This window comes from Melospiza melodia, chromosome 4 (genome assembly GCF_035770615.1).
Source record: "Melospiza melodia melodia isolate bMelMel2 chromosome 4, bMelMel2.pri, whole genome shotgun sequence".
In the NCBI taxonomy this organism is placed as follows: Eukaryota; Metazoa; Chordata; class Aves; order Passeriformes; family Passerellidae; genus Melospiza; species Melospiza melodia.
Window position 1 is genome coordinate 12,596,072 of NC_086197.1, and position 20,226 is coordinate 12,616,297.

The 20,226-nt window shown below is 40.3% G+C and overlaps 1 protein-coding gene across 2 annotated transcripts in view; it reads right to left on the reverse strand.

The window, feature by feature from the left end:
* KIAA0930 (KIAA0930 ortholog) overlaps positions 1 to 20,226 on the reverse strand; it is a 51,713-nt gene that overhangs the window by 26,894 nt on the left and 4,593 nt on the right. For both annotated transcript variants that reach the window (XM_063153932.1, XM_063153933.1), the window contains exon 2: positions 1,946 to 2,094. In XM_063153932.1, the coding sequence (XP_063010002.1) occupies positions 1,946 to 2,094 (149 nt within the window). The remainder of the gene's footprint in view (positions 1 to 1,945; positions 2,095 to 20,226) is intronic.

A 20,226-nucleotide genomic window follows, 5' to 3' on the forward strand; every position in this document is an offset into this window, starting at 1 on the left:
GCACTTCTATCCAGCTCCTACAGACACCAGTCTCCATCTCCCTCCCCTTTAACAGTATCACTTTGGCATCATTTTTCAAGGAAGAATGTCCAAAACTACAAAGTAAATTAAAAATCCATGTAGTCATAATTCGATGTGTAGGAGTAGTTGTTTGGTGCCTCACTGCACTGGGCAGGCTCAAAAATCAGATAAAAGAGGAGATAGAACTACAAAGCAGTTAAGTTAAATCTAACAGGAGGACAGCTGAACAAGTACCAATGAATCACCAACTATGAAGTTTCACAAAGCAATTGAAGCACTTCAAAGTCACAGGAAAGGTTCAATTCCCAGAAGCCATGGAAAATAGAGCCAGCCACAGGAGAGTTACAAAATGCTGTGTGTGCTATAAAGGCCCACTCCCCATCCCAGCTGTTACCCCACACGATTCACTAATGCTGATTTCGTGGTAACCACCACTTATGCAGCCTCCTCACAAATAAAAATTTTTTATGGTGCTTTTAAAAAAGCTTAAATAATGCTCTGAGAGAGAAAATACAAGGGTTTATGTCACTGTCACCTATCCACAAGAGCTCCAGACACTTTAAGCTAATGAATCAGTTAAATAGATTGATCATTGAATGGATTTAAGTAACTAGGCTGTCCCTGAGATTCACTTTCCTTGTTGAGAAGGACAAGAGGTTAAACAGCCCATGCTTTTATCAGGCTGCATAAAGCCATGATATCATTTGATGTGAAACAGAGATGCTTTTATAGTCACTGAAACAACCATCAGGATGGAAGTTTCCCCCATAAGTCCTAAACTCCAAATACACAAGCTGAAGACTAAACCACTCATCTGATAGAAAAAGAACCATATTTTTCCATCTTCTCCTTAGTGGTTGTCATGATGGAAGTTGTGCCAAGGAGAAGAGAAGAAAAGTCTGTCCATTTTCTGTACCTTCATCAAAAGTGTGGGAAAACCTTCTGGAATCTTTTTCTCGAGGGATCTGACAACTGTGGCTCTTTACACCAGCACACATGAACCCAGAGAACTCTTGTGCAGCTGGTCACAAACACTTTCACAGACACCTTGCACAAACACCTGTGATTCAACAACAGTGTTAATTATTTACATGTGTCAGGAAATCAATCCCAGTCTTTTCCTTCTCCGTTTACCTTCCTATAGCCACCAACCTTAATTCCCAGTAACACCATCCTACCTCTTGCTTCTGTTTCCCCCACCTAAGATGAAAACTACCATGGAATCTAAGAAGTTTCTCAGATCTCTCATGGGAAAATATCTGTGCAGCAGCACTAGGATACCTGACTGTTCTTGCAAGGAACAATAGTTCTTTATGAGGGGTACATTGACTTAAAAGTAGACTCAGAGTACAAGAGTTTCCCTGCTGTTTGTCACTGCTGTGTCCCAGCTCCAGGAGGCTGCGTGTGTTCTGCTGCTGAGTGCACCCAACAGATGTTCATTCCTGATACTCTGGTAATCTCAGCCAGTTTTCTTCTAGACATACCAGTGTCACTATCTTCTCCTTTTTTACTCTCTTCCTACAGACTTGTGCTTTTGAGTTTATAAAGTATCATCACTGAGAAGCAAAACAAAAGTCAGCTTTCCAAAAAGGCAAGCAAGATTTCTCATTTTCTCAAGTCCATAACAGAGCAGCTCATTTACACTGCTGCTGATGTTACAGAATCACAGAATCATTAGGGTTGGAAGAGACCTCTGGAGATGACCCAGTCCAATCCCCTGCCAAGGCAGGGTCACCTGGCATTCACAACCTTAACCATGGTATTTCCTCATGGACCAATTTTGTATCACATCTTGTGGTGAGCAGAGCTGGAAATTCCTCATCCTTGCTTTGCGGTTCTTCAGATATGTCAGGTACCCCACAACACCACCAAACCCCTAAGGTACTGCCTTAGGCTTCCCAAGTTAAAACACATTGTTACTCACCTTTTTCCCCTCCGTGCTCTCCCCAGTGACGTAGGACAGTTTCCGACGCACGTAGAAGAGCATGTCATCCTGCCGGGGGGCCCACTTCTCCATGAAATAGGTTGAGAACATCCAAGTCCAGAACACAATACGGTCATCTTTGAAACACCCTAGGAGGCACAGAGGAAAGGAGATATGAGAGTTGTAAATGAGGGTGTCACTTTTGTTGTGCTTAACACACCAGAACTGTAGTTATAAATCCTTCTGTGGTGCACATGACAGTAAAAGATTTTAAAATCAGAAAATTCAGGGAGCTAGAAAGAAAGTTAGGCTTAGTGGGCCCTCGGAAATGTTACACCTTGTATTTGCTAGATCATGTGAAACTGCACCTGTGTAGTCAGTATACGATAAATGATATAATTGTTAGATGTGATTAGATATAATTATTGTTTAAAGAATCATGAGAAACTATGTAAGAGGTTTGAGGGGATCACAAGAAATCCATGCTTGGATGAAATCAATGTATACAATAGAACAATGCAAGTTTAATAATTAATATGTAAGCTATATAACGATAGAATATAAAACATGTTTGGTCTGAAAGCATGTCGGAGTCAGGTTTGGGTTTGTCTATCCCTGACACCCAGAGCTCTCAATAAAAGCCCCTACATATAACCATTCCATGATTGTGTTCCTGAATGCTAACACAGACCCAGGGCTGTCACTTGGCCTGAGCCCATAGGCTGCCTTGGGACATTGTCAAGCACATTCCAGCAACCAATCTGGCCCTCTGCCCCACAAGCAGGGCACAAGGTCAGGGCCCAGGAGCAGCCCCTGGCTTGTGGCATTCACATTCTCTGAAAAATCCCTTCCCCCAGGGCTTTTCTCCTGGGAAGCTGAGAAGCCTCAGACAAAAAGGAAAACAATAATTATCTCATTTACTTCCCCTCTGTTTTGCTCCTTTGGAATGTGTTTGGAGATTGTTGCATTGGATTCTGCTGTGAGTTGTTTTCACTCTTTGGCCAATCGATGCCAGGCTGTGTCAAGACCCTGGAGAGAGTCACGAGTTTTCACTGTTAGCTTTTTAGCACTCTGTCAGTATCCTTTCTGTATTCTTTAGTATAATATAGTATAGTATTCTTTAATATATTATAGTATCATAAAATAATAAATTAGCCTTCTGAGAACATGGAGTCAGATTCACCATTCCTCCCTTCATTGAGGCCCTCCACAAATACAATACCTGGCTCTGCCTGTGCTGTGAAGAAGTGCAGGTCCTATGCCCTGAGGGAGAACATCACAGCCACACTCAAGCACTTTCAAAGACATGTGGTGACAGCAAATGCTCCAGTTAATGACCTGAAGCCACAAGGTGCCTACAGGTTTCTTACGGAGTCGTGGGGATTACAGCCAGTCCTTCAGGAACTGATGCCTTCCTTAACAATACACAGAAACAAGAATGTACCTGGGACTGTAATTCACCCTGTCTCTGACAAAGGAACAAAATCCAACTCAAGGAAATGATGAGCTCACAAGCCTTGAATCCCAATTACACAAAAAAAAAGTGGCAGGAGAAGGACAAAATTGGGAAGAGGAAGATGCCACGAAGTCTCACTCAAGGAGATGACATCAGCATCAGCAATAGCACTGCAGTTGGCCTCTCCCCAAGAAAAGGAGGCACAGCAGAGGTGACATCTCATTTTGTGAAACTCTCCAAAGCTCTTAGCTGTAATAAAACAGTCAAGGGAGCTGCACCTCTTGTATTGTTAGAGATAAGAAGAGAATGCAGTCCTGTGCCTGGTGACAGGGGAGCTGATTACCACTGTATGGAGTGACTGCATCCCCTCCCCAAAGCCCCAAGGCTGTTATAACCAAGCTGTTTTAAACATGTGAGGAGAGAAACTCTAAAAGAAATACAAATTATATTGCTGGCAAACAAAAACCTGAAATAGATAGTGGGGATAATGTATGGTTATTATGTACAAGATAGTAAGACAGGTGGAGGTGTATGTACAACCCCTCCTCCAGAACATCTACCCTTTACAGGACATCCTCAGCACATTTTCCTACTTCAACCCATGTGCAGCATTTGCCAGACAAATCTTTCTTCCAATCTTTAATTACTGAGGTAGGCAGGAGATTAGACTTTCAAAATTTTAGCAGATAGATGTGTGACTGAAAGAAAAAGATTAAGTGTCCCCAAACTAAATAAAAAAGCAATATTGAAACCACAATAAAAATCCACTGATGGACCATGCACAGAATATGTAAATCAACGTCAAGCAGGACAGCATTTGAAAATATGCATATAGCTGATTAAAAAAATAATTGAAAGGCTGAGGGAGAACAGAAAAAGGCCAAGGTAGTTAGTTCCCAGTGCAGGCTAATTCCAGGCCACACTGCAATTACTTTATTTGAATGACTGCAGTGAAGTAGCTTCAATTACTTAAGGCAGCATGGAACATAATGTGCAATCCTGAATAAAATCTGCACTAAATACTTGAGTACTTAAGGCCTATCCATTTTTTTCCAGTGGACAAATGGAATCAAGTGCTGGAGAGACTAAATACAGAATCCTGAGCATCTTCATCACAGGAATGTCTCCTTAGGGCACAAATGAACAGGACTGTGTACAGCAAATAGTTACACCTGAGAGCATGTAAGAGTGGAGTCCAGTGTGTTCAGACTCACAAAACCAGTCTGAAAAAGGACAGGATTATCACTGGCCTGTATATTCACACAGGAATACCAAGAAGAGAAAAGGAACTCTTCAGGTTTAAGGATAAACCTCACTGACACAAGGCCAAATGTCTCTAAATGAGCCACACACATGCAGGCTGGAAATTCAAAGCTGATTCCTAAGCATCCAAGCCAGGAAGTTGAGGAGCAGCACCCTCAGCTGGAATAGTGAAGGCAAAAATCCCTGCAGCAGAGACAAAGCTCAGCTTGGTTAAGAAAGTTCCTGTGGTACCTGTGACAGCTGAGGACACCATGACCCAGTCCTACCTCTATATTTAGCAAAGAGCAGAAAATGGCACACATTTATAGTGACTAACTAATAGCCTCAAAGAAACTCAAAATCTCGTGGGGTTGGAGTACCCGAATTCCCAACCTTAATGAGATAGGGAGGGAGGACGAAAGAGGATTGCCCTGAGTTCCTCTGAAGTTCAAAGAAAGACAAAGGAAAAGCTAAAAAATGAATGCACATTCTGTAAGAACCACCTCTGAAAGTGTTCTAGTGTTCAGAAATACTTTGCTTTGGTTTGCTCCATAAACAAAATAAGTCTAGGAAAGGCACTCCTAGATTTATAATGCAAAATCAAGTTATCTAAATCCAGCATTATAAAAAAGGGTTTATTGATCACTTCTAGGTTCTTACAGTACGTGCAAAACTCTGAGAAACTGTCCATGAGGTGCTGACACCATCAGGTGTGTTTTAGGCTATAAACCACAGGAATTTACTATGCTCAAATAAGTATTCAGGGGTGGTTACAGCATATATATTTAACAAATGCATTATTGGGTGGTTATACCTGCAGGAGAACAAACTGGGTAGAATACTAGGACTCTGTGTGTGCTTTTACCCTTGCTGGGGAACACAGAACAAAGGGATTCCACGGATTCAACCTTAGTCTAAACAGAAAACCTGGGGAGAAAAGTGCTGCAGCACTGAACCTATTTCAGCACTGCAGCACAATGCAGGGGAAAAAACCCTGGAAACCTTTAGAGCCACATTGGATCACTGTCAATTTCAACCCCACCTGAAGCTGATGAGATGTAAAACTCTTTTCCTTGCTTCAGAGATGCTTGCAGATTCTACTGTAATTAAAACCAGCCTGAGGATGCTGTAACTTGCAACTGCAGTGGCTACAGGACTCGTCTTGAAGCCAAAAAGAGCCAAACCACAGCAAAAGAGCTGCTTTTTTTCAATTCTAGTACAAGCAGCGAGGATGTGCAACAGCACACAAGAAGAAACAGCCTTTAAAAGCTACTACTAAATTGCATTACCTTGCAAAGGAGACAAAACATTTTTATTTGTAACCAGAACTTAAAAATTGAGAGGGAGAAAATCTATTACAATTTAAAAGCCTGAAACTGTCAGATCCAGTATGTCCACTCAGGCATGCCTTCCACTATTACATCCCCACATTACAGTAATTTTGGTCATTTACAGCTTCTCACTAGAAGCCTTCCAGCTTTGCCAAGAAGAAAATTGGAAACATCTATAGTTGAGAGCATGCAGTAAGTCAGCTTCCTGAAAATGCTCCTCCCCTAACAAATCCCACTTCTAAAGGAATAAAATGGAATTAAGAGTTCAGACTATAAATCTTAATAAACCCAAAGTAGGTTATATAATTATGAGACATTTGTCATGAACAAATCCTAACTACAACAATTACTGTAATTATACATTTACATGTATTTTATCCTCATTAGAAGCAAAATTTATGCCAACTGGTATGCAATAAATGTCTTTCTTCTTACCTATTAGGTTTTTATACTGAGCATTCATTTCAGGGAACTGACTTCATATCCACATAGAAAATAATGAATTTATTTTTTTAATGCCTTCAAAAAATGATTGGATAAAAGGAAGTGTCAGGTTATTATTTTGCTTCAAAAGAATAGAATAAAAGACTTCTCATTCAGTGGATAGTAATTCTTTTCAGCATGTACCACTCAGAGCTTAGAAGAACAATAATTTCAGCTAGACAAGGTTGCTTTCTTGCTATGCTTTTATTCCTTTAGTCTGCCAGGAGATTCTCCTCACCGTGAAACATTATAAAACTCATTTCATCCAACACTGCCACAGTGATCATTCTGTAAAATAACTATCCTTAGATGTTTAGGAGTTAATTAAACACTAATGAAGATCTTTACAACCCCAGCATGGTGACGAAATGAGAGTTCTAAGCAACTCACACTGTACTTAATTTTCTTTCTGAGTTTAGCCAAGTATTTTGCAAGGACAATATAAGAAGTGCTTCACATATATTAAAGCTACCTTTGATGGTATAAGGTTGCAATTATGCAATTATAAAATAAGAACAGATGTTCCCTCTGTAGAGACAGTTGTCAGCTAACCAGATCATCAGAAATCTGAAGTTCAGGTTTCTTCCCAAGACTACATACAGAGACACCACTTAATCCCTTCAGCTTGACCTTACAAAAATGGGACTCCAGTGAACTTCCAAAGTTCAGTGGCAAGCAATAGTTGGAAGGCAGGTGATACAGAAGGAAAACATTTTACTGGCAGAACTTTGGCTAAAAAAGGAAGGAAACATGGTAACAGAGCAACAGGGGCAAGACAGATGTCACAGACACAACCCTCCTCCTTACCCTTGTGAGAAACAATGCTCACGTCTAAAATCTCAAAGGTTTATTAAACCTTAACAAAAATACAACAAAGGACTGAATAAGGAAAAATTACAGTGCCAGGAGTCTCCATGACCAGCAGCCATGTGCTCTTCTGCAAAATGGGTGCTCTGCCTTCTATAGCCTGAGGTCCTCCCAGAGTTTTGTCAGTCAGCTCCTCCTCTGCCATCCATCAGTGGAGATCACTTGGTTAGATCTCAATTGGAGGTCAGGTGTTGTTATGCCACACCTCCGAGTAATAAGCTGACCCTCCTCAAGTGTCCTGACTACCAAGGCAATTACAAGGGGGAGGGGAAAGAGGAGTATGGGAAGACATATTACAATAATGTGAAAAATGCGTATTTTATGATTGGCTTTTTGCAAATATGAAAATGAATATTATAGGTGTTGTGTTAGAAAGTTATGCTGTATTAGTTTCCTTAAGCAGTGAGTTAAATATAGTTTTAGGTTATAACAATGTTAAAATAGAAACTATGCTATGTAGGATACTTTTTTCCTAAAGAAAGGACTCATACCAAGATAGCAGCCACAGGACACCTAAATCTTTCAGAGAAAAAGAATTTTTTGCTCTCTTATCAGAAGAAACGAACTTCTTCCCGCCTCACTCAGTAAGGATGATGCCATTAGAATTAAGAGGAAGAAATTTACACTGACCAGACAGAATCCTGTGTTTGAATGGAATTTATGCATCATGTATGAGGTGTATGAATATGCAACAGGCTACTGTTTTAAAGGGTTAATCCTCTGTTCAGGTGTGTCGTTTTTTGGGCTTATTTTGCCCAGAAAAAGGTACCCAGACATCTGTAACTGTTTGCTTTTATTGTCTCATATTATCCTAATCCAAATCGTCCAAAATTATTATTACTCTAATTATATTGCTACTTTTACAACCGTTCTATTATTAAACTTTTTAAAATTTTAAAAACAAGTGATTGGCATTTTTCACAAATAACATCACTATATATCCACAAAACTTCTCTTAACATACACATAATATTCATCTCTTAATTGTGAGAGCCAACCATCACATTATTCATCTATAACACCCTAAAGTAAACTGCTTTATTGCACTAAATAGTTATTTAGACACCAAGTTCTTACATTAAACTATTCTACCCCACCAAGTGTGGCATACACACACCCATATATTCCCCACATCCATATGCACCATATATTCCAGGAATTTAAATAGACATAACTCTAACTAGGTGTAACTACATATTATCCTGACTTCTAAAGCATGTTTTTTAATTTTTCATAATTATTCTATTTAAAAATTTATCACTAGAGAAGTATTTCCTATATCTCATCCATCTGGTGGTGTCTTTTGAGCTGCTTTGCTTTTTCCATTTAAATCATGCTTTTACCAAACTCAACAAAATTGGTCTTGCTATCCTACACCAATCTCTGAAACCTACAATCTGTTTCCCAACCTTTTCCTGCAGCTCCTACTGTTTTAACCACTCTCCTTCCTGACAGAAACTGCCTCTTCTCCATTAATCTACCCAGAATTAAAGTCAGAACACAGCAAGATTAATGAATACAATACCATGAAATCCTTTCAGGTACTGGTCATTACTGCTGTGCCTAAGAGCACAGACAGCCCTGCCAGTCAAAGTTACAAACACTTAATGCATGTCTCATGTATTTAAGGACTTTGCTTGGCCCCTGGGGTATTTATAGACTTCTGGAATGGGGAGAGCAGGCCTCAAACACAACTAGCAATTCTACAATTTACAGGAAAAGTTTAGGAAAAGGAAGGTCTCAGCTGGTTTTCAAAAGAAAATACAGGACTGGGATTAAAAAAAGGTGTGAGAGATGGCTCCAGCTCACCTAGGAAAGGGCTTAAGGAAGAAAAAGGCAGCCAGAAGAGGTTCTGGCCTTGCAAACCTGCCCAGCTGGAGAACACAAAGTAGAGGGCAAAGCATAGAGTGGGGCTTGACAACTCATCACCTGAAGGGTCTTTTTCAACATTTATTTCAGGGCCCTAAGGTTTAATTACTTCCTCAGCAACAAAGGGGAGTTGGAGGGGGTGCAAGGGGTGTGAGGCACAACAATTCTGCACACTGAAATCAGAGAAAGGAGTCTAATCAGGAGATAAAACAGCAAGAGCAGCCAGACAGCTCTAACCATAGCACCTGCCCATTCTGAACAAACTCTTTCACATTTTTAGACACTGAATTCAAAAAGAAGCATTCACAAATGATCCAGATTGTACAGAAGTCATGAAAGCTCAAGCCAAAAAACCACCAGAAGAGGGTTGTCTGCCCCCATCACCATCTCCTTAACTCTTTTGGTTTGAGTTAGTCACTCAGCAGCCCTGCCTGACTATTCCATGTGTCAGGATAAGGCAATATTGTCATCCTGCCACAGAGACAGATCAGTTAAATAAATAAATACCTTCCAAATATTTCACTTGTACTTAATGAGAAACATGCTTTAAGCCATTCTTTTTCAAAATTGCTCTCTGATATGTAGATTACTCTAGCATAAGCAGTGATGAGCCAAAGAGCATCCATGGAAACACAGGAAAGATACCAAGGAGCTATTTAGACACCAATTATCAATAGAAGTATCATCAAGTGTTCTGGAGTGTCCTGACAGGACACCACAGAACTGCAGTTTAACCTCTTGCTACACCATCCCCCTGCCAGCACTTGATCTGCCTTGGTTCATTAAACAGTGACACAAAGAGCTTATTTTTCTTGTCTCTTAGGAGTTCTTGGGATTAACACTGGGGTATTATTCTACAGCACAATGAAGTTTAATGATCAAAGTTATATATCCAGTAATTCCACAGAGTTACTAAAAGATCAGCACACAAATACCACAAAGTAGCTAAATTCAGATAATCCAAAACTGCATAGCATGAAATTAAAGAAGAAATTTTTCAAATTCCCTCTGTATTACATCTCCTAGAGAAACACTACTACTGGGCATCATCTCCTTGGACACACCTAGACTTTGACAACCTACAATTGTTTGTGACCATGAAAACCACAGCTTTTATCATACAGGAGCTGGTTTGGTTTGGGAGTTTTTTAGGGGCTTGGGGGTTTGTTGAGATATTAGGATATTGGGACACAGGAAAGATGATGGATTTTGGACCTGGTTAGCATAAGAGGTTTGATAACAAGATGCCTTGGCAAGAGCAAACAGAACTTTGAGGATTAAAAGAAGATTCAATCAGACTGGTTTACCAGAACAGTAAAATTTCATTAAACTCTGCAAGCCAGAGATGATGTAATATGCATAAGTTTGTGTATGTGATTTTAACCTAATCATTGCAGTAAACATTACCAGCCTTCCTAAAACAGTACATTAGCATTGGTAGTCCACAGTAAATTCAGATTCTGATCACTGAATCAGTTTTCCCAGTCTCTCTTCTTCACTAACAGGGGTTTTCTTTCCTACCAATTTCCAACTTTAAGCAATGGTTTTATTCAGAGAGGCACAGTGAGTGATTCCTGCCTACACACTATTCACACCAGCTACTTCACAAATATCTTGTGGCACACAGGACCTGGAGCATCCCTTTGCCAGGCTGACAAGTCCTATCCTGCTAGTGAAGTATCCCGTGTACAAAAGTCATCCCCATAGCACCTCTACTGCCCTTCTCTGAACCTTTTCAAGTCTACAATATTAAAAATGATCCAATGCCTCAGAAACTTTCTGCACTTTTGATTGCACTGAACACAGGAACAATTACAGGTCCCAAAGTAGGTAATACCAGCTTGCTCTGTGAAGATGATGTTTGCTAATCGGCTAAACCCAGCCACAAAACTATTTCCTCTTTTCCCTGCTCTTCAGACCTCATTGCAGAGCTGTAGCACAACTAAAAGGAAGAAGCCTTATGCACAGGCAGAAGAACAGTGCAGATTTCCAATGTGCTTGTGCACAAGTGGACACATTACAGACCTAAAGGAGATAACATTAGAGCTTTCACAACAACATGTGAAACTGCACAGCTTTGCATTAAGAAAATTCATCCCAGAGCTCCTCGCTTTTAATACATCTTTATCAACAACTGCTCACACAGCAAAGTTCAATATTTCATGTGCTTTAATTTTCCAAGATTAAATTTGTAAAAACCCACTGCATCAACAACAGAAACAATTCCACCCACCTGAGGAATGCTCTTAGCACTGAAGAGCAATCGACCAACACAAGTTTCTCACTTTCCTCCCTTGCCCTTAAGATCTTGTACAGATGTTTCTCAAGCCAAACGATTCTTTTCTGCTATTTTTTTTAACTGAATTTCACCCAAGAGAGAAGGGATTCACAGAAGTAAACTTGAGTGTGCCTTTAGACACATATGCAATGCACAACCCAAGGAGAACAATACACAACACAAAGGGGTTCTGTTAAGGACCAAATTGGTTTTTCTGTGGTGAATTGAGCACCTCCTTAAATAGAATACAGCTAAAGGCCAGTAGGACAACTCCCACAGAAAGCTGTTACCTTAGGAGAGAAGGTACACCATGGGTTAACAAGCATTCTCTCAGCTTTGGGGTTTTATTTTGGTTTTGGGGTTTTTCTACCTATTTTCTCACCAAACTAAGATTTTCTGTCCAGTACTCATCTCACCATTCTAGATATCAATAACATATCCTATCTACATCCCCAACTGCTTTCTGAAGTACTTGTGGTCACTTTAGAAAACTTCAGTTTCTGGAACACTTTCAATTCCACTTTCTGAACTTCACCTATAATCTGCCACTTTGATTACATTTCCCATGTTTGCTTTCCCTTTGTTTTCTCCCATGTAGAGGAGCACAGGATGACCTTGTGGAAGTCCAACACAAGTTCATGGATTATTTAAATTGAAGACACATTATTATTAAGTTGAAGACACATGAAGAGAACAACTCAGTTGATCCTGCAACTCATGCTAAGGTTGACACCACAGCCATGCAGTGACAAATATTACAGCACTGGAATGCACTTGATGCTGGCCACCAAAATGCAAAGGACACATAAATTTTTGTGTAGTACTTTGAAAGTCCACTAAAAGTGACAAAGAAAAGCATAACTGAACATGACTGAAGTTAAACACTGGTCACAAAGTCTAGCTGGGGTTTCAGAGCTTCCTCAAATTTGGACTCTGATTCCTCACATCCTGGAAAAAAAACCCAGTATTGCTTATTTGTCACTTCATTTCATGCAAGTAGTGAGAATATTGAAGGGAAATAAGTGCTCACTTGCACAAAAGCATCAAAAAATCTCAGTTTGGACTCCGGGCATTGCAGTTTTCTGCTTTACTCTCCTTGGGATGGTTTCTGTGTTACTCAGAAGTGGAAGGTGGGAAAGAGATTACTTTCTTTCATCCACATTTGTTTCAATTCTCCATTTCCATTTTTACCAGCACTTCTTCCACCACAGAAAATTGCTTCATAGCACCATTGCTGACAAGACAAACACAATCTCCTCTAGAAAAAAGATTTGTAAAATGTATTCCTAAAGCTCATACATCTTCCTACAGGTCTCTTCTTTACTATTACACCATATGCTGATGAAACCATCTTTTCAGTTAATACTCAAAAGCCAATCAAAGCCTGCAATAATTAAAAAGCAAAAACAACTGTGCGCCATCTACAGATTTGCACTTTGAAAAGGTAAAATTCAAATGGAACCATACTAACATGAGAAATATTTTCCAACATGTGTAAGCCTAGAAGATAAATTTAGAGAAAAAATCATCAAATATGACAGGTCAGTATGAAAGACCAAAAATAAAGACAGCATTTTACAGACATCTGACAGTTTACTTTGAGTACTAATTCTGGGAGCACAGTTGAAAGGATTTGGTTACCTGCTACTGAACTGCAGTGCACAGCAATAATAAATCCATTCTCATCCAACAGTTGTCAGCTCCTTTGCTGTACCTCAGCCTCTCAAAGCATGTGGTAGTTCACTTCTCTGGAAATGGCACCCAAACTCTCAAACTATGTGCAATTACCAAAGGACTGCAGCATCCCTTAAATCCACAGATTTAAATTACTCACGAGGGAAGCACCAGAGGAATCACCTTGTTATGCCTTTCCTAGAAACTGCAGAGAAGCTGCTGTGCTTCAGAGCTGGCTTAATTGGGGATTTAGTGCAGGTGTACACATTCTCCTTCAACAGAGGCAACCCCACTGGATGCAGACACTAAATCCAGTGAAAGAGGGACAAATGGTTACACATTTCCTACTGCTGCTTTCAGGATTACCCAGCAACAGTCCCAAACTTTCCAAGACCTAGATCCAAGCTGGAAAGGTCACTTGGCAACTTAGAAAGTGTGCTGGCCCTGCTGGAGTGCACAAACTTGTCTATAATAGCACAAATATGTGTTTTCACTGCTAAAATATATCCTATTTTTGTTCTCTGCCAAAGCAACCCCCCCTGATCACAGACTGCTGCTTCTGTAAATTTATGACATCCAAGGTCCCCATTTTCACACTTAATAAACACCACTGTCAAAGTCCTATCTGAGAGACTACTGTGGTAGGTCAGGTAAAACCAGCAAATTGTATTTTTAAAGTATTCCAGCCTTACAAAACTACCCAGACTGTGGTTGTTACTGATAATTTCATGTGTGTACCTCCCCCAGCACCTTATCTTTGCCCAGGCTGCAGCTTGCTGTCAAGGCAGAAGGAAGGAGCAGCTATCACACAGCAGCTGGCAGAGAAGCAGAGTTATTTCCCGGCCATACTTGCTCTCACAGACTGGCATTTTCCAAATTCAGTTTCTCTTCTGGTTGGAAACATCAGCAGCATCTTTCTGAGTGAGCACTTGGCAACCTTACAGTGGAAGCCATAATTCTCACTTACCTTCTACACCACAAACCCACTCACTTCTAGAAGCTGACAACCAACACTTTCACCTATCTTGCAGCCAAGATTTAAAAAAAAAAACTTGTTTGACACTGCCATCTCTTAGCTGAGTGCCCAACCTGATATGCACACATAAGGCAACCAGTCTAAAGAAGGATGTATTTCTTAAAAAAAAATAAAAGCACTTTAAAAAAACCTATTTAGGGTTGTTCAGGGTTGGGTTGTCCAACAAACTGAGTGTCTTTGCCAGTGCCTGGATATTTCAGGTGTTTAGACAGCACTCCCTTTAGCATTGATATTACTGTTAATGCAGGTTTCTAAGACAACAAATACAAATATCTGTTTAGATAGAAATAACAGTGAACTGCCTGCCCACTCACCTCCACCCCAGTGAAATCTCCTCTTATGGCACATGCAGGCCACTCTCTTCAAACAAATCACAGTTGTGCATGGAAGAAAAATGTTTCCTCTAACAGCTGCTCACTTAGCTGTGAAACCATCAAATTGTCAGGGAAGCACAGCCAGGCTGCCCTGCAGGGCTGGAGAGCATCAATGTCCTCATCAGCACCCCAGGTTTGCATGCTGCATGCACATCATACATGTGAGGAAACAGTTCTTGACAGTCCCAAGTAAAGCACAATTATTTCATTTAGTCCAAAACCAAACAACTGGAAGCAAGGAAAAAATTGTCTCTCTGTGGAAATGGTCATTATTGGGAGAGGAGAGGGGAGGGAATTTTATTAACAGATTTGACATACCACCTTCAGTCAGACAGAACCCAAAAACTGCCCTAAAGCCAGCACCCTGCTCCTTAAGGGAGAGAGCAGCTACTGCAAAGCTGCTGTTCTAGTTCATAAACAGAGGTTTAGTCTTGCATTAATATTTCAGCTACTGAAAACATGCCATCCCTTTCCATTGGTAACCAGCATCACTGCTCCAGTTCCTCATCCAAAGGGGAGACTTGCACAGCTGCAAATCCCTGCAGAACTGGAAGGTTTTGTTCATGGGTGTATTACAGCAACCTGGCCAAGGGAACAGAATCCTGACTAAAGAGTTAAGAGACTTTGAAGCTTTTTGCCTCCAACTACAACATGTCTATTGTTCAGCACTTCTGCTCTGCTATTTCCGACCTCCTTCCCCTCTCACCCACCACATCACCCTCAACAGGCTAAAAAGAGTTACAAAAATGGCTTATAAAACAACCAGAGAAAGTCACAACCTTTATCTCCTGAGAAATCACTTCTCCTGTCTCATGACAGTGACAAGGTCTCAGGCAGGAACATGTGAGCTGAAGAAGAAAAGTCTCCCTTAGAAAATTCCACACGCAAGCACCACAAGGTCTTTTACTGCCTCTGCCCACCACTGGGCTTGCAAACATCCTCCCCTGAGATTCTGATCACACAGTTTATTGCCTTTTAAAGTTGCAACTACTTTTTAGAAGTACATAATATAAATCCTAACATTCTTCTATTCAATCATTACAGCACTGAAGCACAGATCCTGCATTTGAAGAGACACACCAAGGCTTTAGATATAACCACTGTAACTCCAAATTCTCCCTATCCTTTCATTTTCTGTAAATTTTAGGAAATGCCCTCAACCCCAGATTTCACAGACAGTGACAAGCAAGGTAAGCATTACATTTTTACTTGCTGCATTCTTCACAGCATTTTGCTGAAGAAACATTTGTGATTTCATTCAAAGTTTCTTACCAAAAAAGGAGACAGAGGAAGGACATGTCTACACTTGATTTTCCCTTTTTGACCCATTCAGGACAATATAAGCTAAAAAATTCAAACCTGGAGTTTTCTTCATTTCTGGCAGTTGTAGAAAATAATTCAGATTTGAAAGGAACTCAGAGAATTCAAGTTTTGCTGCAAAAAAAAAAAATCACAGACAACTCCATGTATATGTTTTTTGTTAATAAAGCAGAATTTATGTTATTTACAGGCCAGGTGGAGCTCCTGGCCATGTCACAGGAGGGAAGAGAAGACAGAGAAGACAGCACAGTCTCCAGGAACAGGACACTGAGTGCAACTCTGCTGGCACCAGCTACAGCAGCCTCAGAGCAAAACATCAGAGTGAGCTGCAACACAGCAAGTCTAAACTTTTTGTCTCTTTATTTTGAAGATACCTAGAAATGTTACTTTAGAAATTAATTCAAGACAGCAAGATTGTAAAGGTGGCAAACAGAGAACTTGGGATCTCACACTTTGCCTGCCTTTCCACTTTTCCATTTGAGACTCACAAACACATTTTCCTTATTGGCTTCTAGGAGCAACTAGGACTTCTAGGATGGTACTCAAGCGTAGAACAAGTGCAAAAGGATCATTCTTCCATTCAAAAATACTTCTGTTGTGTCACAGGATTAATGCATCCTATTAAATATACACACACATATGACTACTTAGATATCTATCACCAAATGAGTTAGACTGACAGCTGTTGAACAGAAGAAAGGGAAAAATCTCATAATTCCATTCTGGTCATTTTTAAAGCACCTAATGCAAACATTTAAATTGCTGCTCCTTCGAAAGAAAAGCCACTGATGAAGAACAATCCAGAATGAATCTGAAGAGTCAGAGCAAAGAACTCAGCATAATGCAATCTATGATTTTATTTTCAAAGATCAAAGAGGATGAAATCAGTTTCTCTTTAATCATGTAAAACATGGGCTACTAACAATTGAAATGATGTTTTGAGTAGAGTTTAGTCACCCTTGTTATGAAAAACAAGGGTCATCTGTTCAGACCTTCATTATTTAGGCAGAATTAAACTACTCATTAGAAACAAACAAAAAAAGATACCTCAACATTCCTACAAAGTATATAAAAAGCTGGATCATCGTGATTCAGAAAGACACCAGGGTTTACAGAGCTTTATCTCCAGGTTGTACTGCCATGAACTTGCTGCTTTCCTTCTGAGAGGATGAGATGAGGCAATCACTAAGCAGGAGTGACTCCCTGAGGCAATAAACTCATCCCAAGGCTGATTATTTCTCTCATACTGCACACCCTGTGTGTTGTTATTTTATTATTTTATATTGCAGAGCACTGAGTTTTATGGAAATTTGAAACCCACCTCTCAGGGTCCTTTAAGGCAGGTAAGTAAAAAAATCTCTTATTGGAAATGTCACACTGCTAGACATCCAACATCTCCTGGATCTGCTCTCCAACAACATAGGGGAATAAATTTCCAGTGAAATCCTTCACAGCTCTTAGCAGAATGTTATAAATGCATTTCAAAACACTTCCCTCATTTTGTTTCAACATCTCCAGGCAATCAAATCAAGCTCTTCATAGTGCAAAGACAGCCAAAGCTTCACTGGCATTTTAATCCATTTCTCAAGATCCTGCTGACCACACCAAGCCCTGCAAGGTAGGACCAAGAACTCCCAACACACTTCTGCCTTTTATCCAAGGTTAAGACATGCAAACAGAGTTTGGAGCTAAAACTCCCTATGTTACTGCCAGACACAGCAAATCAGAAATAATCTACCTTCCACCTCCATGTGCTCAAAGGAAACCCCACCTCAGTGCTCACCCACATTCCTACAGAACACCTGACACAATGCAGCACCAACAGATTGATAAAAATGGGAGCAACACTTAAAACAATATTCCTGACACTTGAATTCACTCTGGGTGTGGTGGCAGGGCAATTCCTGCCATGGGAGCTCATGAAAAGCTGGGTCACTATTGAGCCACAAAGATTTTCAGCAAAACCAGGGGCAGCCTCAGCCTGAATCACTGAGCACATCTTGCCCAAAAAGGAGGAACAAAAAGCCCAATGATGTCATTTTCCACAGGGAAACACCACAAAGTTCAAGAGATCAGGCCACCTCAAATGCACTTCTGCACATCCAGCACACTGCTGTACCTGGAAACAACCCAGAATACTTCAAATATGGAAGGACTGATGATTGCCTGACATCTGCTCTGCCTTCCGAGATAAGAAAGAAAATTATGCAAAAAAATACCCTGAAAGACCAAATGCAGCCTCAATACCAGCAGCAGTTTCCTCACTGCTGTGGCAGGACAGAGATGGCTCCAAAATGATCTTCACATCACAGTACATCACCTGCCTGCAAAATACGCATTCACCTAAAGGGACTTAACTTGTGGCCCCTAAGAAAACATGTCTAGGGAACCCCCAGAGGAGGAAGATAAAGAATATTACTGTTTTCAGGGTTCAATTTCTGCATAGTACTAGCACTGTCTATCCTAGAGACCAGGTAAACCAAAACAACAAAATCTTCAGTTTTAAAGCCCTGAGATTGCAGAAAACCCTGTAAATCTTCACATAAATAATATAATCCACATATCTTTTGTCCCTTATAATTTGTGCCTTCACATAATATAATTTGCGCCTTAAACAGTAAGAATTCAGGGGGAAAAAAAATTCCTTAGGAGTGTTGGTGCATCTGATTAACTTCAGCCAACAGAACTAGTGCTGCAGTGTGCCCAGGTGACCACAACTCCACAGCAGCAGCAGGATGCTGTATCTGCTGCTCCTGTATCCTGACTGCATTTTATTTCCTGCACAGAGAAAGGCAATCAAAGCCTTCTTTATGAGCACACACCCCCAAAAAGAGCAACCTTGCTTCCCTGAAATTCACCCTGCTTAACCCAAGGGACTGGGTTAACAAAAAAACCCAGCTTGTTTCACACACAAGGCTCTCTGTAAAAAGCAGCTTCACTATTCAGTGGGCTCCTGACACCATGAATTGATTTTGTACAGACTTTCTCTTTCCATTTTATTGTTCACTTCCAGGTAATACTTTAAACATCAGTGAGCTGCTACATGATCCTACTGAGCCAGTTTACAGGGGTAAGCAGATGCAACAATCATCAGTCACTGTTTAACTGCAGGGGTTTGGTTTTCCAGAAATGCAGCTGGACAGGAGACACTGTGTATTTTTCAGCTATTGACATTGTGTATTTCAGCTGTTTCAGGTGTTGACATTGTATATTTCAGCTATTGAAAAGCCTGCATCCTCTGAGCTTTCTCTGTTGATCAGCACCCTGAACACTAACACATAGAGGGGAGACCAGCACACTTCATTCTTCAGGAAATTCCAGTTTTCTTTCCTTGGAAAGAATCCAAACAGATGGAATGTTAAATCTTTGAAAGGTCCATCCTGAAACTTACAGGTAAAATGTGTCCTAATCCCTCAGACAAATCTCCCATCCATCTTAAATTCCAAAACAGAACTCAAGACTCCCAAATGGATTTAAAATTTACTAAAGATTTAGAGCACACTAACAGGACAACAAAACTAAGCAGTTAATGTTGCTTGAGCTACAGTATTACATAAATAAGAGATGGGTGATCTTATTTATCTAAAAAGATGTCTTATTTATATAAAAAGGAGGAGAGGAAACAACAAAAAGGAGGAGGAAACAACAAAAAGGAGGAGGAAACAACAAAAAGGAGGAGGAAACAACAAAAAGGAGGAGATCCAGCAACTTCTGCTAGCATCCACAAATGAACAGCAGCAACATGCCATGCTTTAGAAACTTAATTGCTAATTTTGGTAAGGCAACAATGTTCTGGAAGGTATTTTGTGGGATTTTTTTTTTTTTTGGGGGTGGTGGTGTTGGATTTTTTCCTAGTTTTTAGAAAAATCTTGCCTCTCTACTTCAGCATCTCCAGTCTGAGTTTGATAATTTGAGCGTGTACACTCCTGAGCAGGACATGAGAAATCCCACAAGGTTTCATCTCTGTTAAAATGAAAGAACAAACTAATAACCCAACTGGTATAAAAAGATGTGAAAGCTGTAATAAAAGAGAATTTGGTATATTATCCATGTGGCACGGAGTATCTGTCACACTCCAGACAGAAGCCAACCTTCAGCAGCCACATGACAAATCCCTGAATACACCAGTGGGTGATGGAAACCTGACAGGTTATTAGTGACAGCAGCATGAACAAGGCTCTAAGGAACAATCAGAACAGAATTTTAAATGAATCCCCTTTAAAAAACAAAACCAACCAAACAAAAACAACTCACAGAAATAGGGATTAACCCTGGAGAGCTGCAGCCCTAGAGTTTGGCCCCCGATTGCTGTTCTGCATGGCCTGACCCCACAGGGAATTCCTAAACTTGG